Here is a 17,740-nt window from a genome sequence, read left to right on the forward strand (position 1 = left end):
TTTTTAAAGAAGATCCCAATCACCAGTTTTCAGGTCTGTAATATCTTCAGTTTCTGAGATATAAGTAGCCTCCTTAAAGGCATTTAACCCTTCTTTCACCCTTTTACACCCTTCCTATTGAGATTTTCCGAAAACTAAAGAATACGCGTTTCTTTATTTTTAAAGGAGATTCTAAATACCAATTTTTACATCTATAAACTTTAAAAGTTTTGAGATATAGATACACTCATTTTAAAAAATCACCCCCTTTTCACTCCCCCCACCCATTAATTGGATTTCCCATAAACAAAAAAATACATGTTTCTTTATTTTTAAAGGAGATCCCAAACTCCAATTTTCAGGTCTGTAATATCTTCAGATTCTGAGATATAAGTAGCCTCATTAAAGGCATTCAACCTTTTTTCACCCCTTTTCACTCCTCCTATTGCGATTTTCCGAAAACAAAAAAAAATACGTGTTTCTTTATTTTTAATGAAGATTCTAAATACCAATTTTTACATTTGCAAACTTTAAAAGTTTGGAGATATAGATTCACTCATTTTAAAAATTCACCCCCTTTTCACCCTCCCATTAATTGGATTTTTTAAAAACAAAAAAATACGTGTTTCTTTATTTTTAAAAGAGATTAAAAGTACCAATTTTCAGGTCTGTAATATCTTCAGTTTCTGTGATATAAGTATCGGTATCCTGATTAAAGGCATTCAACCCATTTCACCCTTTTTCACCCCTCCTATTGGGATTTTCTGAAAACAAAAAAAATACGTGTTTGCTTTTTTTAAAGAAGATTCTAAATACCAATTTTTACATCTGTAAAGTTTTAAAGTTTTGAGATACAGATACATTCATTTTAAAATTTCACCCCCCTTTTCAGCCCCTTAGCGACGGAATACCCAAAAATCCTCTCTTAGCGAGCACCTACATCTTTATATGAATATATCCCCAAAATTTCATTTCTTTATGTCCAGTAGTTTTGGCTCGGCGATGATGAATCAGTCAGTCAGTCAGTCAGTCAGTCAGGACAAGTTATTTTATATATATAGATGAGTAAAGAAGTGGAATCAGAGGTAAGGCTTTTTGCGGATGATGTTATTCTCTATAGAGTAATGAATAAGTTACAAGACTGTGAGCAACTGCAACGTGACCTCGATAATGTTGTGAGATGGACACCAGGCAAAGCTATCTTGATAAACGGGGTTAAAAGTCAGGTTGTGAGTTTCACAAATAGGAAAAGTCCTCTCAGTTTTAATTACTGCATTGATGGGGTGAAAGTTCCTTTTGGGGATCATTGTAAGTATCTAGGTGTTAATATAAGGAAAGATCTTCACTGGGGTAATAACATAAATGGGATTGTAAATAAAGGGTACAGATCTCTGCACATGGTTATGAGGGTGTTTAATGGTTGTAGTAAGGATGTAAATTTTTTTTGCTAGTTGTTTTACGTCTCACTGACACAGATAGATCTTACGGCGACGATGGGCAGGAAAGGGCTAGGAGTTGGAAGGAAGCGGCCGTGGCCTTAATTAAGGTACAGCCCCAGCATTTGCCTGGTGTGAAAATGGGAAACCACGGAAAACCATTTTCAGGGCTGCCGACAGTGGGGTTCGAACCTACTATCTCCCGAATACTGGATACTGGCCGCACTTAAGTGACTGCAGCTATCGAGCTCGGTAAGGATGTAAAGGAGAGGGCATATAAGTCTCTGGTAAGACCCCAACTAGAGTATGGTTCCAGTGTATGGGAACCTCACCAGGATTACCTGATTCAAGAACTTGAAAAAATCCAAAGAAAAGCAGTCCAGATTTCCGAAAAAGAGAGTAGCGTTACAAAAATGTTGCAAAGTTTGGGCTGGGAAGAACTGGAAGAAAGAAGAAGAGCTGCTCGACTAAGTGGTATGTTCCGAGCTGTCAGCGGAGAGATGGCGTGGAATGACATTAGTAGACGAATTTTGAGTGGCGTGTATAAAAGTAGGAAAGATCACAATATGAAGATAAAGTTAGAATTCAAGAGGACAAACTGGGGCAAATGTTAATTTATAGGAAGGGGAGTTAGGGATTGGAATAACTTACCAAGGGAGATGTTCAATAAATTTCCAAATTTTTTTAAATCATTGAGGAAAAAGCTAGGAAAACAACAGATAGGGAATCTGCCACCTGGGCGACTGCCCTAAATGCAGATCAGTATTGATTGATTGATTGATTGATTGATTGATTGATTGATTGATTGATTGATTGATTGATTGATTGATTGATTGATTGATTGATTGATTGAGAAAACATTGAAGAGTTTGTCACACATCACGTCCGAGAAAATGAAACAGATTTGATGGCGACGAAGACGAGAACGAAGACGATGAAGAAGATGGCCTATGTAACGTGAAGTCCTACCGACAGGCCTTATGGGAGCTGTAAAGAACAGCCAGCCTATTTCGCTAACGAAAAATGACGCGGAATTGTTCGACATTAGGCCTATTTGCCGTGCCTATATTTTTAATCGAGAACCGTGCTACGAGGGATAGTTGCGTCCAGCGTAGAACTCTGGATTACTGGAAGAAGTAAATGACAGTACTCTACAGTATTACTATTGGTGTTATTTCTATAACATATGTAATGTATATTAAATAAGTGTGTGTATATACAATATACTGTCCTACTGTGCACTGTGAGGGGCTTCTTTTTTTGTTTGCTAGTGGCTTTACGTTGCACCGACACAGACAGGTCTTATGGCGACGATGGGATAGGAAAGGAAACGGCCGTGGCCTTAATTAAGGTACAGCCCCAGCATTTGCCTGGAGTGAAAATGGGAAACCACGGAAAACAATCTTCAGGGCTGCCGACAGTGGGATTCGAACCTACTATCTCCCGGTTGCAAGCTCACAGCTGCGCGCTGAGGTTCTAAGCAAGAACAGATTTGTGTTAAAGCTGACGAACTAGTGTATATACGTGTGTAATTAGAGCCATTATTGTATCTACTTCCACACAAAATCATATAAATATACTGCTGGAGGTATGCACTGATGATTTTAATGTTATTTTTTAACCACCTTTATGAACCGGAATCCTGTATACAACGGAAAAGAATTCCAGTCCTTTGGGTTTCCGCTGAGGACAGGTTTTACTGTATTAGAAAAACGCGTTTGTGTCAATATTCCGAAACCGTTCTGATTGTGGATGGGAGGGATGGTAGGAGGCACTTCATACACCGTTCTCGTACTTTAGCTACATATTCATGGTTTAATGGGTGAGCGCAGTCCTCGAATATTTGGATCCTACTATGTATGCAGTAAAGTCTATCTGAATTGATTACTTCTTTTTTTGGGGGGGGGGGGATTTGTTCATCATCATCATCATCATCATCTGTTTACCCTCCAGGGTCGGCTTTTCCCTCGGACACAGCGAGGGATCCCACCTCTACCGCCTCAAGGGCAGTGTCCTGGAGCTTCAGACTCTTGGTCGGGGATACAACTGGGGAGAATGGCCAGTACCTCGCCCAGGCGGCCTCACCTGCAATACTGAACAAGGGCCTTATGGAGGGATGGGAAGATTGGGAGGGATAGACAAGGAAGAGGGAAGGAAGCGGCCGTGGCCTTATGTTAGGTACCATCCCGGCATTCGCCTGGAGGAGAAGTGGGAAACCACGGAAAACCACTTCCAGGATGGCTGAGGTGGGAATCGAACCCACCTCTACTCAGTTGACCTCCCGAGGCTGAGTGGACCCCGTTCCAGCCCTCGTACCACTTTTCAAATTGTCGTGGCAGAGCCGGGAATCGAACCCGGGCCTCTGGGGGTGGCAGCTAATCACGCTAACCACTACACCACAGAGGCGGACTGGATCCTACTATGTATATAGTAAAGTCTATCTGAATTGATTACTTTTTTTTTTTTTTTTGGAATTTGTTTCCGTACATTAAATGCTACACTTCGTGAAATGATCTCCTGTTTAAATCCATATACTGAAGGATATGTCTAACCTATTGTAGTGATTTGTAATATAAATTATCACAGTAAATCGTACAAATAATTCATAACTTCTAAATATGACCACAGGCTATACGTTATCCGTTTTTTTTGGTCAGAAACTATGTCGCTGTCAGCATCAAAACATGTTTTTATAAATCACTTTCTCATGTTAGCAAGGAAATCGGAGTGCAAAAACTTCCCGACAAAGTAGAAATAAAGAAACGGAAATGGTTTGTATATATTAAGAGGATGTGAAATGAAAATCCACAGAATGTTTCCAGTCATTTGACCGGATCAGGAATGCAATGAATGAAGCCCTACCTAGCGGCGAGGATAGGAATTGTGCCGGCTGCCCAAGCCTGTCGCACTCTTCTGGAGTAATGATTAATGACTGACAGATGAAATGAAATTATATTGGTGAGTGTTGCTGGAAATTAAAGATGCACGGAAAACCGGAGTTCCCGGAGAAAGCCTGTCCCGCCTCCGCTTTGTCCAGCACAAATCTCACATCTCAATTTGCAGTACGCGTCTTCTTGTTACTCATCTTTCTTCTCCATTTTGCGGCTTTGTTTACGTATCGCAGACAAATGAATGTCGAATGGCGTCGAAAATTGTTGGTCGTTTCTATCTAAATCGCATGTTCGATACAACTCGATTTGATACAATCGCAATTATCTCTCTTGTTTCGCGATTTTGTCAACTCTGTTTCGTCGACCTTAGATCAAAATTGAACTTGGTTCAGTGATCTCAGATTAGTGTTATACAACTCACACAGAGAAAAGAACGAAGTTCATTTCCGATCTTCGATCAAAACTGAACTACAGTTAGCGATTTTTATGCAACCGGCCCTAGGTCGCAGGACATAAGAGATATGAACCACTTACACCTGGCGGCTAACTAAAGGGTTTAGAAAAAATACATGACGGATCCCCTCTTATATTATTTGGTTTATTATGCCCATAAATTTTCTGTAACTTATTTTCAGACACTCTGTATTTGCCATCATGTTATCCTTAGCTGATTTCTTGTTGTTGTTGCTAAATTCACTTTCCTAGTAAGTTCCTTCAATGTCACCTTACTTTCGCAACCATTCCTAACTCTGTTTCTTGCTAATCCGCATCTCGTCCTTAATCTCTTTATTTCTCTGTTGTGATATAGTGAATCTTTCTCATTCCTTACCACCCTTAAAGGCACATACCTGTTTTCACACTCCTCAACAATTGCTTGAAATCCATCCCATGAACCGTTTACATTTTCATTTACCATTTTCCACTGATCATAATTACTTACGTTATTCCCTACTTCAATTGCATTTATTTTTAACTACGAAAAGAATACCTTCGTGACTTATCTATATAATCTATCATTTCAGGTTCCCTATAGAGTTCATCTGGTTTTATCAGCACCACGTTTAGGATATTCTTCCGTCTAATCTAGTTGGTTTCACCACTTTTTGATTCAGCTGTTCTTCCAAGATTAACTTATTTACCATTTATTGATAATGTTTTCTGTCATTCGCATTACCCTTGTAGTTAATATTTGGTAAATTGAGATCACATTCCGTTCTGTATCGTTCTCCACATAGTTGGCTATCTTATCAAAATATTCCGCATCTTCATCAAAGCCACCTGTTCTAGGATTTTACTCCCCCAAAACATCAAGTAGCCTATTATCTTTAGAGGTGAGCCCTACGCCTAGAATGTCATATTTCTTATCCTTAACTTTTCCGTAGCACAAACATTCTTCTCTCACTAGAATGAATACCCCTATCCTACCGTTCCGACCATGTCTCTACCATAAATATCCCAGTACTGTGAGAAAAATTCCGTGCTCATAGTATCTCTTCTGTTAAAATATCAGATAAATATATATTAAATTACTTCATTTTATTCCTTTCTGTATATTACTTCTACAGTTCAACAACAAACGGTTTTATGTTATCGTTACTTGAGTTCCAGATCGCGATATTCTCATCACCGCTACGTCGTTCATCCCTTTTCCCAGAATATACCTCCCTATAACTCTCCGAAACGAACCCCCTGACGTACATGTACTATTGCGGTTCATGTGAAGATCCCTATGACATGACCACCCATTAGGATTTGAAAGTATCATTCCCAATTTCCCACATACACTTTCAATAGTCTAAATCAAATCCCCGATCACTCTCCAGTGAATATCCCTCCCATACAGTATCAATCTGATAATTTCCACTCCTTTAATTTTTGTTTACAAGTTGCTTTATGTCGTATCAGCACGGACAGGTCTTATGGCGACGACGGGAGAGAAAAAGGTCTAGGAGTAGGAAGGAAGCGTCCGTGGCCTTAATTAAGTCACCGCCCCAACATTTTCCTGGTGTGATGATGGAAAACACGGAAAACCATCATAAGAGTTGCCGGCAGTGGGGTTCCATCATACCATCTTCTGAATACTGAATATCGGCCGCACTTAAGCGACTGCAGCTACCGAGCTCGGAATCACTCCATTAAACTTCTCTCAGGCTATCATCCAGATCTCATACATCTCCAACTATATTAGTACCTATCTATTCCTGATTGCCTTACGTGCCTTTCACGGAGTGGGAATTGCGGAGTGCACTCGCGTTGTGCAGGGTCACGGCTCCTGGACCGTACAAAATCCACAATCAAATGCTTAAACATTTGAGTGACTGATTTCTCATGGATATCCTTACCCTATTCGACAGAATATGGAGTGAAGAAGTGTTTCCATCTGAATGGCATGAGGGAATTTTAATACCAATTCCCAAACCAGGTAAATATCCGAAGCTTCTACATAGTTACAAGCCAATGTGTCTTACAATTGGCCTTTGTAAGCTATTTGAAAAGACTGTAAACCGCCGACCTGTGGGGGCCATGGACAAGAAAGGTCTCTTTGACTAACTACCAGTGTGTTTTTCGCTCTCGTCGGTTTGCCAAGGAGCATCAGGTCAGTCTCGAGAGCGCTATTCAGGAGGCCTTTGTCCGGAACGAGCACCTAGTCGCTGTGTTTTTGACCTGCAGATATCTTACGAACTACTTGGCGATATGGGATTATTTCCACACTGCACAAGTGGGGATTTCAGAGAAATTTGACATCGTTTATTGAGAACTTCATGTCCTTCTACCTCTTTCGAGTCCGAATAGGGAATGCAACATTCAAGAAGATGGAGTACCTCAGGGATCTATAATGAGTAAGACACTGTTCGAGTGGCCTTCAACGGCAAAGTCGCTGCTGGTGGCCCCGCAGTCGTTCCATCGTTGTATGTAGAAGATTTAGCTCTACATTGCAGCTCCGGAAGGATGGTGTTTGCTGAGAGGCAGCTACAGCAAGCTATTAACACAGTCGGCAGATGGGCACTGCAACATAGTTTTCGATTTTCAGCGGCGAAAACCTCAGTTGTACACTTCTGTCGACGTCGGTTTGTGCATTTTGAACTAGAGCTCTGCTTGCGAAACAGTGACTTACCAGTGGTATACATCTGCAGGTTTCTGAGCTTCCATTTTGATAAGAGACTAACGAGACAGCCCCTGAGTTGAAGGTAGTCTGCAGGAAGAGATTAAACATGCTTAAGTTCCTCAACGGCAATTCGTGGGGGCTGAACGTGCGGTGCTGCTATGATTTTTCACGGCTACGGTCCTCTCCGGTATTGACTATGATAGTGCGGCTTATGGTTCAGCATCAAAATCCACTATCTAAAAAGATAGTGTCCACCATAGTGGAGTCAGAAAGGCAACGGGAGCTTTCCGTACTAGCCCCATTCCTAGCCTACTCAATGAAGCGGGAGTTCCTTCTTTACGAATAAGGAGGCAGCAGTTGCTCCTCACGTTCGCTGCCAAAATTCGTGAATTGCTGCTACATCCAAGCTAACAGTGCATCTTTAGTACGCATACCACTAAAGATACCAAAATCGGCTAAGCCGGTTGGGATTCGAGTTGATAACTTGTGAGTTACTTTTTGAGGAACTGCTAGCGTGGTACCTCCGTTGTTGGTTCCTCTACTAGATATACTCCGCGGATCCAAGGTGAACACGGATGCCTCTATTCATGGGATGTATTTCCAGGACTTCGTTCACCAGTATCCGGCCTCGCGACTTATCTTAACGGATGGTTCTAAAAGAGGAGAAAATGTGGGCTCTTTCTTCACCGATAATGTTAGCATGAAGATCTCGCTTCGCAGTGTCTGTAGCGTGTATACTGTGGAGTTTTCCGCCATCTTACAAGCCCTGCAGTTTGTCCTCGATGACGAAAGAGACCACTTCTTTGTGCGTACCGGTTCGTTAAGTTCTATGCAGTCTATTGGCACTTGTTTCTCTGCAATACCCACTGGTGCAACAGATTCATGTCATTCTAGTTAGGTTGTGTGATGCTGGCACCAGAATCACTTTCGCTTGTCTCTCAAGCCACGTTGGGATTGCGGGAAGTGAACTTGCAGATGAAGCAGCAAAAGGAGCGGTACTTTTACCTCCTAGACCTCTGAATGTACCAGGTAGGAATATTTGTTCTCAGCTACGTCGAACCTTCTTGGCATCCTGGGAATCGGATTGGCTAGTTATCCGAACTTCCAACAAGCTGAGAGCAATTAAGAAGACAACTATCGGGTGGCGCTCCTCTTCCTGGCCTTCATGGAGAGAGGCCGTAGTTTTGTGCAGGCTGAGGATAGGTCTACGCACTATTACGTTTGAAGAGGGAAGACCCCCTCGCCAGTGTGTTCTTGTGGTGCCGACTTCACCGTGGCCCACATCCTCACAGAGTGCATTGATTTCTCAGGTCAAGACGAAACCTCGGCCTGCAGGAGTCACTCTAACACATACTAGACGATGACGTTTCTACTGTTGATCGCGTCATTCGCTTCATATACGAGAATGGATTAATCAAGAGTATATAAATTTCAAACGTTCAGTTACTCAGGGAACTTAACGTTTCCTTTTGAATCGTTTTTTATCTTTTCGGCTCAATACAATAATGTTTGTCTTATTTTAAAATTCATTTTCAAATTGCTCTGGTGAATTAATTATTATTTCATTTAATTTGTTTAGAGAGGATAATTACATAGTTGTAAGAAAACAAAAGTGACCACCACCGACACTCTCTCCCTCTCACTACCCTGTTCTACCTCCCTCTTTCTATCTTCTACGTTTTCCTTTCCTACCGGTCTCTTTCCACTGGCCTCGCTCCCTATGTGTAGGGGTGGTTGAATAACACCCACGGTATTCCATGTCTGTCGTAATAGGCGACTAAAAGGGGCCCCAGTGTGTCTCATCTTGGAAGCGTGGGTTGACGACCGCGGGTGAGTTCTGATATTGCTTCCACTTGTGCCAGGCTCCTCACTTTCAACTAACCTATCCGACCTCCCTTGGTCAACTCTTTTTCTTTTACGACACGGACGGTATTAGAGCATTAGAGACTTAGGGAGTCTTTCATCTTCACGCCCTTCGTGGCCCTTGTCTTTCTTTGGCCGATATCTTCATTTTTCGGAGGGACGGATCCCTTCAATTTTTCCCTGATTAGTGTTATAGAGAGGATGGTTGACTCGTTGTACTTTCTCTTGAAACAATTATCATAACCATCACACCTCTGGCCTCACTCCTCCTCTGTAACACACACACACACACACACACACACACACACACACACACACACACACGCGCACACACACTAGTTATAAGCAAGCTGAGGATATTTAGCTTGTACCATCACTTTAAAAACATGTGTTCTTCACAATTTCAGCCATGCAATAATTAATGGAGACCTGTTCAGAGAAGACTGGTTCATGCGCCAAACTCCACTCTTAGCGATTGAAGATTGTCCTACACCATAAGGTAAATATTCATTACTTACTACATTGGATAGTTTATTATTACGTGAGTAATATTTTTAGATCCTGATAATAGAATACTCTTCATTTCTCAAGGCATTTTTTGTTGAAAAATGTTTAAATGCTAAAATATACATAGACTTATAACGACATACCTGATATCGCTATAAACTGAGGTTAATACTATCGGTCAAGTGGGTGGGAAAAGACCGGAGTTGCATCATAAACACATGACATCCAGTTTCCTTTATAAGATTACCCCCTTATAGGATGGTGGCTAAATATTTAGCCACCCCACACATTAGCTTTTATTGGTTACAATACGTATAATGGCGCATTTGCAGACATGAATCAAGACACTGAATGTGTGGTGACAATGTTAGAAGACATAATGAGATTTAAAAAGCTGTGGTGAAAAGGGCAAGGTGGCTAATTTAACAGACTGTGGTGAAAAGGTAGGAGAGTATGGAGGACAAGGTGGCTGAAGATTTAGCCACCATCCATTTTTGTTGTTGAGAGCACAGCAAGTACATGAGAGTCCCACGACGAAAATATACCCTTTTACTCATCTGTTTCTGAGAATGCCGATGAGTCGGATAAATCTCTGTTTTAGGCCTACTGCACTGGAGGGGAGGGAGAATTGATCTGGCTGAGAGGCGTTATTTACCTCAGAGTTATAACCAATTTCTCCTCTGGAGGTTATCTGGTTCTTATACGAATCATTTTACTTTTGTTTTTAGCAAATTAACTTGTTGAAACAAGCGATAGACATCCGGGTGATATTAAAGCACTTTCCTTCATCTCTTGTTGCTTGTTCGAATAAAATATAGAATTGATCTTTAGTTACTCGATCACTCACCAAAGGGCGGACCCACAATCGTGGGTTCTTTTATTAATTCTCCTCCAAGCTAACTAAATCAGTAACAAGATGTTGTTAACACCCTGCCATTTTAAACTGAATTTATTTTTATTCACTTTTAATCAATAATCAAATTACAAATTATATGAAAATATCGTAAGTGCCGACTCAGAAACCGCTGTGTATGATCGGTGGTATTGAACTCAATGAACGCAGGAACCGCTTGGAGTAATAAAACTGCTAGCTGAGCATCGGTAGTACGATGTGCAGAGTCGGCACAAGCAACGCAAGATGGGTATCGCCGCTATGTGTAGAGCCCTCCTCATCCGCTCCGCATCCGCACTTCCTTCATGTGCACCCGCATCCGCGAATAGTTATCCGCATCCGCAAAATGGTTATCCGCGGATAATTTAAATATTTACCTACTATATATAACACCCAAGGTGTTGAAACGGATATACCTGTTAACATAATACAATAAGCCTGGCACCTGGCACCAGAACCCCTACAGTCACCGGTTTGTGAGGGATTTTCTCTTCCGAGGACTACCGACGTATTGACCTTTGTTCCTTCCTTCCATTAATTGCGGGCAGGAGTCAGGTAGGCTTGGGTCTAATTTACGGCTTTACGGTCTCAAGGGTCTTTATATATCACCATTCTCCCATTCCAAAGTCAAGGGTCGCCTAACCACAAGCAAAAATAAAGAGTATACCCGAGTGAAAATCAATAAAAGTCAATTAAAAATTATCAGCAGAATTACCCGCACTGCCATACAGTTTGTATCCGCCAAGACACTAACTTCGCGGATATCCGCATTCGTGCAGGGCTCTAGCTATGTGCGGTTTCTCTTATTTAAATGGTAAGTAGGGAGTGCCGAATCTGCTGCCGACTCGGGGAAAACCACTGTATGTGCCATCGCTGTTGTGAATAGATGGGGAATAAGTTACGTATACCTTACGTTGCACACTGTTTTATTCAACTACGTTATTTACAAGATGGCTACCGCTCAGAGAGCAGGATGTACAAAGATATGTCACTCTTGAAAGTAGTATAGTCTTTATCTGTTCATCTCCCAACATCCTCCCCACCCTGGTCAACCTCCAGAGGTATGACCACCTGAAGAGGCCTTGCGAGCGCCGTCCGTCTTGGAGAGCACAACTGTCCGGGGGTGTCCATCTCGTCCATGACGTAACTCCACGACACGGGCCTTATTCCGCATGTGATGTGGTCGGTGATCTTCCTGCAAAAGGACGATATTTCCTATTCTAACGACAGGCCGTGTTCCTCTTGGGCGTCGTACTTCGTGGAAGTTTTGCAGTTGCAACAGGTACTCTTTGTTCCATCGTTTCCAGAAATGATCCGCCAATTGCTGCTGGAGCCTGAATTCTTTAACAGGAGAGTGTGCCTGGGGTTCAGGTCCAGAGGGTAGTGTAGTGAGTTTTCCGCCGACGAGGAAATGTGCTGGAGTAAGGACTTCTACGTCGTCATCCTTGGTCAGTGGTCTGGAGTTCAGCGCGGCTTCTATAGATGTCAGTACCGTCTGCAAACTGTCTTGATCTACTGAGGATCGTCCCAGAGTCTTCCTCAGACATCGCTGGACAAGCAATTGAGGCACAACTTCCACTACAGCAAGTCATTCCACAGAAAGCATTTGCGGTAACAGGTTCATCTCGAATCCCCAACAATCGCCCTTATCATCCAACATTCATTCAACGTCAATAACCACAAATAAGCTTATCTACTGCAAATTAACCTTTTTATAGAAATATTTTGTTGGCCTTCCATTGATCATTTCTATGAAAACAGCTTCTGAAACACCAGAGTAAAGGCGCCTGATGATTATTAGCTGAGGTGCGGTATGTGTATCTTTCCTTTCGTACTTCGATTCTTTGTATCCACAGGAGTACTAACTTCGCAACCTTTCGTATTCTATATCCTCATTCTTCTAAATATAAATGTCTTTCCCTTTTCTCTTTTGATGCATATGAACTCGATAGCAATACCCTAACATCATCATTTCCCCTATGAACTACGGTAGTGCGGCTTATGGTTCAGCAGTATACGCCATAGTAGAATTAGGCTGCAAACGAAGCTTTACTTACTAGCCCGGTTTCCAGCCAACTGGCTGAATCGGAAATTCCATCTTTCCGAAGAAGACAGAAGCAGATACTCCTCACGTATGATGCCAAAATTCGTGAATGGTGACCACAGAATTTTAACATAACTTAAATGCTTTTACACGTGCTCATAATATTAAATCTTTAATAATAATAATAATTGTTACCGTGTTTTTGTGGTAGTTATGCGTGAAAGAAGGTGCGGGGTGGTGAACGGGTCTCAAGCTACTAAAGTAAAATTAATTTAAAATTTAACCAGGTTATATTTTCTTTTCAAAAACAAAGAAATAACAAGCATGGCAGGTACAAAGTAGCAAGTCAAAGGGTAGTTACAATATTTACAGGATTTGGGCTTCGAGCCCTAAAAACACAATACTTGGGCAATCAGCGCAGTTTTACCTCCAAACACAAGTTTCAACAGAGGGGCAGAAAACCCCATTCATGCCTAGGAGCCCTAGCTCCAAATTACACTGAAAAGCCTCCACGAGGCATACAACACTCAATTTTCAAAAGAGCCACTCGCTCTCAAATTTAAGCCTCTCCCAGGCCACACCAAACTCCACCTTCAAGTTGTCCTCAACGGACATAAACACAGGGGTAAAATACCCAATCTACTGAGGTCTATAAAATGAAAAGAAGGTTAATTAAATGACCTCTAAGGTAACAATTTGAGAGGAGGCGAACTTGCACTCCTAATACACTTTGATTAAGACCTACTTGGCACTAGGCCGTTAATACAAGGGCTAATCCCATACTAAAGAGGTGACTTAAGAAGAGAACAATTTGTTTTACGTTAACGAAGAATAGGTTGAGAAAAATAAGTTCACCTCAAAACAATATGAGTGGGAGCTCGAGAGGGTTAGCACTCTCTATCCCAGTATGTAGCTTTAAAAGAGAATATATGAAAGGAGTAGTTACATTTAGGAAAAGGTTACATGGTGGAACGCTTAGAACCCGCCCCGAGAGTTAAACTGCTGAGCAAGCAAAGAAAGAAGTTATTAATCGGCCATTACCTTGTTGTTGACCGCTGCCGAGGAAAGAGGCGCTTCCCGCCTCCTGCTATGTACTTAATACACTGAAAGATGGAACAGAAGTGGCCCGGAGACCCTAAAATCAGCAGTTTATATCCTCTCGCCGAAGGTTCTAGGTGTCAGGGGAATGAAAACACCCTCCCACAAACTTTTTATTGGGTAGGATACAGCAACATATTCAAGTTGGGGGAAGATACCTACGATTGGTCAGAAATTAATAACAGAAATTCGGGATTGGTTAAATGCAAAACAAGGGGAAAGAGAGGGGTATACAGCCAACTTAAACAATAACTGAAAAAAAATTAGCAAAGACAAACATTTGAAATAAAAATTTCTCCAACAAAATAGTTCTTTGACTTCGCACTAGGGTGCACTATTGTTGATCTTCAGTAGTGTCCTCTAGAAGAGAAAGTTCACACTTCTTACTTCAAGCAAAACAAAAACACATCAAAAATGACACAGTTCAAAAACTCAAAATTTTCCACGTGGTGACATCTTTTGAGAAGGTAGCGAATTAATAGCGTATATAAAGTTCAGACTTCCTCCAGCAGAGGAGTTTCAACTGGCGCAAATTTTAAATTAGCGGCGTGGAGGTGTACCGCCCGGTACAATAATAATAATAATAATAATAATAATAATAATAATAATAATAATAATAATAATAATAATAAAATAATAGACAAGATATAGACTTTTGGGCTTATACCCTGTCAGGAAAATAAAGTGAGATTCTTTACGTTTTGCAGATAACAAGCTATCAATTAAGTAATAATTGGTTGCTAGCCATTAATGATTTACGTAGGTAGTTCTCTTCCCTGTCCTTTCACTATTGTTATTTTGTTTCGGTGTTTTCCAAATTCGCACGTTCCTCATCACCAGATGTTTTATTCCAAGCTTGTGTTAGTGTCATTCTTTCATACGTAGAGGTACACCTATATGCGCAGCGCAACCCCCGCCCAGCTCGACTCTGACGGTATCATTGGCCGCCACTCGGAAAGCTAACGCAGTGCCAGCGTACGGTGAGCCATCTGGTGACCGATGAACGTATCACTTTCTGTCTAAATTCAAACCATTATTGGAGAAGTCTTCCTCGTGAATCGTCGAGATTTTCCTCTGAACACGCGGAGCTAAGTTCTCTGCGAAACGTAAAAAAATTCACGTTATTTTCTTGACACGACACAAGCCCAAACAGCCTACATCATGTCTACGATATTACGGGCCGTGAAAGCATCAACGGTAACAATAATAATGTAATTTGATAAAATTTGATGTGTTCTTTCAAGATCGAAACATTTCCTTCTGTTTTTACTTAAATTATATCTTTTCCAGGTATAATGTTTTCTTCTTCAGGTATTTTCTGATTTGATTTAACCTGCGCTACTTTCGACAGATAGAAAAACCCCACAGTATAGATTAAATAGATTCGCTCTCAGCTGAGACATCTGGTCATGTCTCATTGGGAGATGGAGTGGCAGGCCATTCCACTTCCCAATAAGCTGAGAGCGATAAAAGGAACAACGAAGGTATGGAGGACTTCCCTTCGGGCTTCGCGGAGGGAAGCCGTGGTATTATGTCGTCTTCGGATCGGCCACGGTATCGTAACACACTCGCATCTTTTGAAAGGAGAACCCCCTCCGGTGTGTACCTGCGGCGACCATCTTACCGTGGTACACATCCTTACGGAGTGTATGGACCTGGTCGATCTTCGCCGTAGTCTTAACCTTCCGGGTACCATCTCCCTTATCTTGCGAGATGACGAGCAGTCAGCAGACCTCGTCATCCGCTTTATGAGGGATAGTGGTCTGTTTTATCGTGTCTAGTGATGTCCTCTGTCCTCGTGTATTTGCTTCAATTGCGCTTTTATCCCATTGACTTCATTCTAGTTTGTGTTGCGTATTTTAATGTATTATTTTAACGTCTAATGTAAATGAAGTATATATATGCACCACCAGGCAATGCCTTATTCCTTTTCTCCGTGTATTTTCTCTTATTTTATTAGAATATAAGGCATTACGAATTAGATCCACTGCTGTTTTAATCTCATACTCATTTTTTTCATCACCATATGTCATCATCACCACTCTTGTCAGTGGATACAGTTTAAAAATTTTAAATATCATGTATCATGTCGTCCATCACGTTCCATTAGGGGCCGATGACCTTCGATGTTAGGTCCCTTAAAACAACAAGCATCATCAGCATCAGATTAAGTAGAAACTAAAAATAAATGGCTACCACTATAAGAAACTACTAAAGAAGAGGTATTATAGGCATATTCTAAGCAGTCTACTTGATCATTAGTAATGCTTCTGTCATTATAACAGGTGGAGTGCAGCAGCAGATAGTGGGGAAGGAAACGAGCTTCAGATTCCAGGTGTGTCAACAAATCTCTCGGCTCATGGTGCAACTTATGTGGAGCATATTTAATCAGAACGATGTAGGACATCGTGTTGATCTGAGTACATCAAGACTACTGCCAAAATTTACTGTGTATTTGCGTGATATGAGTTTGATGTCGTTGACGTGTTTTGCATGAGTGTGGTTATTTGATTGAAATTTGTGTAAATTTGTGAATAAATGTACATGCCGCTCGGAATTTACTTGAACTTGATATTATTCTGAATACTAGGTATTTTTAATCTCTTATGCATTGAAAATCTGATTATGAATCGTTGGCTTCGCGTTGCTAAGGCAATACCTTTAATCGCCACGGTAATAAAATTTTAACCGGGCGAGTTGGCCGTGCGCGTAGAGGCGCGCGGCTGTGAGCTTGCATCCGGGAGATAATAGGTTCGAATCCCTCTATCGGCAGCCCTGAAAATGGTTTTCCGTGGTTTCCCATTTTCACACCAGGCAAATGCTGGGGCTGTACCTTAATTAAGGCCACGGCCGCTTCCTTCCAACTCCTAAGCCTTTCCTATCCCATCGTCGTCATAAGACCTATCTGTGTCTGTGCGACGTAAAGCCCCTAGCAAAAAAATAAAATAAAATAATAAAATTTCCAACTTTTCTGGCAATAACTCAGACATTGCTTCTTTTGCTTCATAAAGTACGTCCGCGTGAACGTCCGTCTCCTCGCCTAAATCAATACTTTTCCGTTTGTTTACAAAAGAAATTACTGCATGCGCTGCATATTAAAAGTAATTAACAAGCAACAAATTGTTTAACTACTGTTGCTTTCTTTCTATCTTTCTTTCTTAATCAGCTTACCCTCCAGAGTTGGTTTTTCCCCCGGACTCAGCGAGGGATCCCACCTCTACCGCCTCAAGGGCAGTGTCCTGGTGCGTGAGACATTGGGTCGGGGATACAACTGGGGAGAATGACCAGTACCTCGCCCAGGCGGCCTTACCTGCTATGCTGAACAGGGGCCTTGTCGGGGGATGGGAAGATTCGAAGGGCTAGACAAGGAAGAGGGAAGGAAGCGGTCGTGGCCTAGTGTTAGGTACCATCCCGGCATTTGCCTGGAGGAGAAGTGAGAAACCACGGAAAACCACTTCCAGGATGGCTGAGGTGGGAATCGAACCCACCTCTACTCAGTTGACCTCCCGAGGCTGAGTGGACCCCGTTCAAGCCCTCATACCACTTTTTCAAATTTCGTGGCAGAGTCGGGAATCGAACCCGGGCTTCCGGTGGTGGCAGCTAATCACACTAACCACTACACCACAGAGGCGGTCGAACTACTGTTGCTACGATTCAAAAACATTGATCACACGGGAGAGTTCATTTGCACTGAAAACTGAAATAAACACTTAAAATAATAATACGTACATAAAATATAAAATGTATAACAGAATAAAATAATGCTATGAAGGGATCTAATAATGTCACTGATGTTTCGTCTCACTACGTACTTTTAACTAATTTTACAGTTTTCGGAGACGCTGAGTACCGTAATTTTGTTCCTGGGAGTTCGTTCAGGTGCCAGTAAATCTACCGACACGAGGATGACGTATTTCAACACCT

At 41.7% G+C, this 17,740-nt stretch overlaps 1 protein-coding gene across 2 annotated transcripts in view; it reads left to right on the top strand.

The window, feature by feature from the left end:
- LOC136872658 (keratin-associated protein 5-11) overlaps positions 1-16,350 on the top strand; it is a 32,648-nt gene extending 16,298 nt beyond the window's left edge. Inside the window, exons 3-4 of one of the 2 annotated variants that reach the window (XR_010859972.2) lie at positions 9,683-9,774; positions 16,102-16,350. Coding sequence is in view for 1 of the 2 variants with exons in the window: in XM_067146469.2 (XP_067002570.1) it covers positions 16,102-16,122 (21 nt within the window). In the remaining variant the exon portion in view is untranslated. The remainder of the gene's footprint in view (positions 1-9,682; positions 9,775-16,101) is intronic. The other variant, XM_067146469.2, reaches the window with a different exon arrangement.
- Positions 16,351-17,740: the final 1,390 nt, after the last annotated feature.

This window comes from Anabrus simplex, chromosome 4 (assembly GCF_040414725.1).
Source record: "Anabrus simplex isolate iqAnaSimp1 chromosome 4, ASM4041472v1, whole genome shotgun sequence".
Lineage (NCBI taxonomy): Eukaryota > Metazoa > Arthropoda > Insecta > Orthoptera > Tettigoniidae > Anabrus > Anabrus simplex.